Below are 4251 nucleotides of genomic sequence, written 5' to 3' on the forward strand. Positions count from 1 at the left end.
TAAGTAAAGAACTTGTGTTGCTAAAGTTTCGTCGGAACGAAGTTACGGAAAGTTAATTAACAAACGGAGACGTAACAGTACTTTGTTTCTGACAGTTAATTAAACGTTTTATCTAAATTTTAAATATATAAAAAAATATTTAAGACCCTCATATTTACTACTGAAGAATAGTAATAATCACAAGCTTTTAAGTTTTTTTTTATCCTACACAACTGGCTAAAATAGTTACTCACTAGCTGGAGTACCTGTACCCTGATGGAAATTATGTAAATTCATGATTAATAAAAGGTTATCTTCGGACATGAAAAGTTGCTTCCCTTATATGTAATTGTAAAAAACGCAGAAACTGCAAAATACAAAATGTGAAACCGTAAATTTGCATGTATCTACTTATGGACCCAACATACCTTCTGGCTAAATTTGGTGAAGATCCATCAAGAGGGGGGCAAAGTAGTGGTAAAAAACGCAAAAATGCCCATAACAACCGCAAAATGCAAAACTAAACATTTACATGTACTCCCGCATGGATCTAATGAATCTCCATACCAAATTTGGTAAAGATCCATCCAAACACACACCCTGCCAAGTAGTTACATGTACATACAACAGAGAGTACTATTATATTTATATCGATTAATAAAGGGGAAAATTTATTCTAATATTGTTTTTAAATAACAAATATTTTGTTTTTACTGTCTATGAAACAAAATCTATTGTTATTTTTCTTTAATATGATAGGTTTTGTGTAATAATTGTATAGTATATTTATGTTTATTTAACCTGATAGCAAATTTCATGTTTAATTTTCTAGAAGAAAGCCGACCAGATTTTTTAATTGTTGTTTTTATTGGTCAGCACATAAAGTCTTTCATTATTTCGACGTGGATTGTATTTCTTCCATTTTAAATGTAATTCTGCATTTCAGATATTGCGAAGAAGGAATATTTTGTATTTTCTTTTTACTAAAATAAAATTTATTATGCAGTTCTAACTTCTTTGCTTCATTTGTTTTTATCTTATATTTTCTTGTGATTAAAATGACTTTATGTTTTCCTCCCTGTAGAGTGTGCCGTATGATCCTACCCGAGTTGGCAAGTTTGGTTGCCGCTGTATTTTTTGCCGTTCACCCTATCCATACAGAAGCAGTGAGTATTAGTTTTACTTTTTTTCTCTTCCTTCCCCCCCCCCCAGTGGTACAGCGGTATGTCTGCGGACTTACGACGCTAGAAACCGGGTTTCGATACCCGTGGCGGGCAGACCACAGATAGCCCTTGTGTAGCTTTGTGCATAATTGAAAACAAACAATACTTTTTCTCTACATTAACCCATGTAACTTTCCTTCTGATTTTTCGATATCTCCAAAAAGTTAGGTGCAATTTAAGAATTCTTAAACTTCTTTAGGTGATTCTTTAGCATTAAATATTTCCTACAAAAACAGATTGTTTGTTTTAGACCAAAACCACATTGGGCTATCTGCTATGTACGCTTCAGGGAATCGAACTGCGGATTTTAGCGTTGTAAATCTGTAAACTTACCGCTGTCTCCTAAAAAAATTGACAAAAATATCCTTACATTTCCAAAAATATATATATGTCAGTACAATGAAAGTAGACAATCGCCTGGCTGTATACAATTAATTTCTCATAAGTACATAATTGAAAGAAAGGCTTAAGGATGTACTAATATATATATATATATAATTTAAAGAAACTCGGTTGACACATTGAACCATTCTAAAGCAACAAGAATAAGAAATGTTTTGAAAGAAGTGACTAAAATTGGTTCTTTCGTTTTCGCCCCCCAGTGGCACAGCGGTATGTCTGCGGACTTACTTCGCTAGAATCCGGGTTTCGATACCCGTGGTGGGCAGAGCACAGATAGCCCATTGTGTAGCTTTGTGTTTAATTATAAACAAACAATCTTTCGTTTTCACTCATTTTGACAGCATAACATTATCCCTTTTCTCGTTAAATTAACAATGAAATAGCTTCTAACATTGCAGAGAAGTGACTTAAAATAAATTAATATATATTAAACTATTCACGAGAGGTTAACGTTGACTGTGGAAGAACGAGGTTTAAGGTATACTATTTGAAGCGTTTAATTTCCTGAAATTTAATATTAAATAAGTGTTTTACATATGTTTGAGACAGCTGTTACTTGATCGTTGTTTTGCGCAGTCTCTTGTGGGTTCAGCACACGATCAAGTACCCGTCTCAGTATACTTCAACTGTCAGTAAACATTTCCTGAAAGTCAAATGATACATCACAGTATTTAAATTTTGGTATTATCTAATTATAAAGTTAACATAATAAAGGTATACAAATATAACGTGGGCTGGGCGTGGCCTCGTGATTAGCCTCCAGAACTGTGAATCCGTATGTTCATGGTTAGCTTTACATTACCACAAAATTGCATTTCGCACTAAAGGGCCATAAGTGAATTATAAGAGTGACAAGCATATCCCACTATTCGATTAGAATAGCCCATGAGTTGGCAGTGGGTGCTTTTCACTAGCTGTTTTCTCTCTAGTCTATCGGTTCAAAATTAGGGATGGCTAATGCAGATAGCTCTTGGCTAGCTTTGCGCGAATGTCCGAAACAAACAAATAAAAAGACATGCTTCATATTTGTTGTTCTAAAAAATGTGTGTCAGGTGACAGGCGTTGTAGGACGAACGAAGAATTATCGTCAGTATTTTTATATAATGATTACAGATATACACGAAATCGAGTGTAAATGTTTTTATATTTGTTATTTTACATGTGTGTCAGGTGGCAGGGTTTATGGGACGAGCAGAAAAATTATCGTCGGTATTTTTATATATTGATTACAGATATACACGAAATCGAGTGTAAATGTTTTTATATTTGTTATTTTACATGTGTGTCAGGTGGCAGGGTTTATGGGACGAGCAGAAAAATTATCGTCGGTATTTTTATTTATTGATTATAAACATGCATGAAATCGAGTATACATGTTTTCATATTTGTTGTTTCGTGTGTGTGTGTGTCAGGTGACAGGCGTTGTAGGACGAGCAGAAACATTATCGTCGGTACTTTTTCTTCTCGCTTTCATCGCATATACCAAGTGCATGACGGGTAAAGGGAGAAACACAGGTAAGTTGACATCCCAGGTTTTTTTATTTTAAGAAAAGAGTGTAGCACCATTGACAGTACTGTTACGCTCACCGTTCTTGAGATTTATTGCTTTTACTTAGACTTTTCTATTTATCTTGGTACTAACCTTGTTTCTACTTGACATTTAAAGATATATTTGATGGAATAACCAAATAAATGTCAATGATAAAGTCTAGTCGTATACAGTTACGGCTGTATTCCCTAAACATTCCTTATATCAGATCAGTAAGGGTAAACTCTATACTATTATTTTTGTTTATAAAATTCAGGCTTAGTGAGTCTTTTCACGAATGAACGAACTCCTAGAAGGAGTGAAGGATAACGATGTTTGGAGAAGATTTCATTCAGCTTTAAATGATTGTTGTAGGTTTTACCACGCGCATGTCACGATGACTGGTATTAGCTTACCGAAAAGTTAGATTATGTTCATCCTTTACAGTATTTGAATATAAGTGCTCTTATCAACTCTAGTTCTGTAAGTCCAGGGGGGTAAAAAAGATGGGTTTTTAGATTCTGTTCAACACCATTTAAGGAGGAGGTCTGATTTGATTTTCTGGAAGAGATGAATCCCTAAAAATGTTAAGGTATTTTGTAAACACAAGTTGTGGTAGAAGCATCGTTTTTTGAGGCTTTGAATCAAACAGCTCATTATCAGAAATATTAATGAACGAAACTACAATTACATGACACAATGAAAATTCATCGTGATTTTTGCGATTTTTTTAACCACTATTCACTGTTTTGGCACAAAAATATCCACATCTCTTTGAAATTTAATACTTTTTACTAAACCACGTAAAATTGTACATGTATATTGTTAAACAATTATTGCACAAAGTGAATTGCCATTACTAAACCTCATAAAAATGTACATGTATATTGTTAAACAATTATTTCACAAAACGAACTGCCATTACTAAACCTCGTAAAAATGTACATGTACATTGTTAAACAATTATTTCACAAAGTGAACTGCCATTACTAAACCTCGTAAAATTGTACATGTATATTGTTAAACAATTATTTCACAAAACGAACTGCCATTACTAAACCTCGTAAAAATGTACATGTACATTGTTAAACAATTATTTCACAAAGTGAACTGCCATTA

At 33.5% G+C, this 4251-nt stretch overlaps 1 protein-coding gene across 1 annotated transcript in view; it reads left to right on the forward strand.

Moving 5' to 3' along the window:
- LOC106458039 (transmembrane and TPR repeat-containing protein CG4050-like) overlaps positions 1–4251 on the forward strand; it is a 206496-nt gene that overhangs the window by 155204 nt on the left and 47041 nt on the right. The window contains exons 4-5 of the mRNA XM_013917492.2: positions 1064–1145; positions 3017–3119. Coding sequence (XP_013772946.1) covers positions 1064–1145; positions 3017–3119 — 185 coding nt within the window. The remainder of the gene's footprint in view (positions 1–1063; positions 1146–3016; positions 3120–4251) is intronic.

This window comes from Limulus polyphemus, unplaced genomic scaffold (assembly GCF_000517525.1).
Source record: "Limulus polyphemus unplaced genomic scaffold, Limulus_polyphemus-2.1.2 Scaffold408, whole genome shotgun sequence".
Lineage (NCBI taxonomy): Eukaryota > Metazoa > Arthropoda > Merostomata > Xiphosura > Limulidae > Limulus > Limulus polyphemus.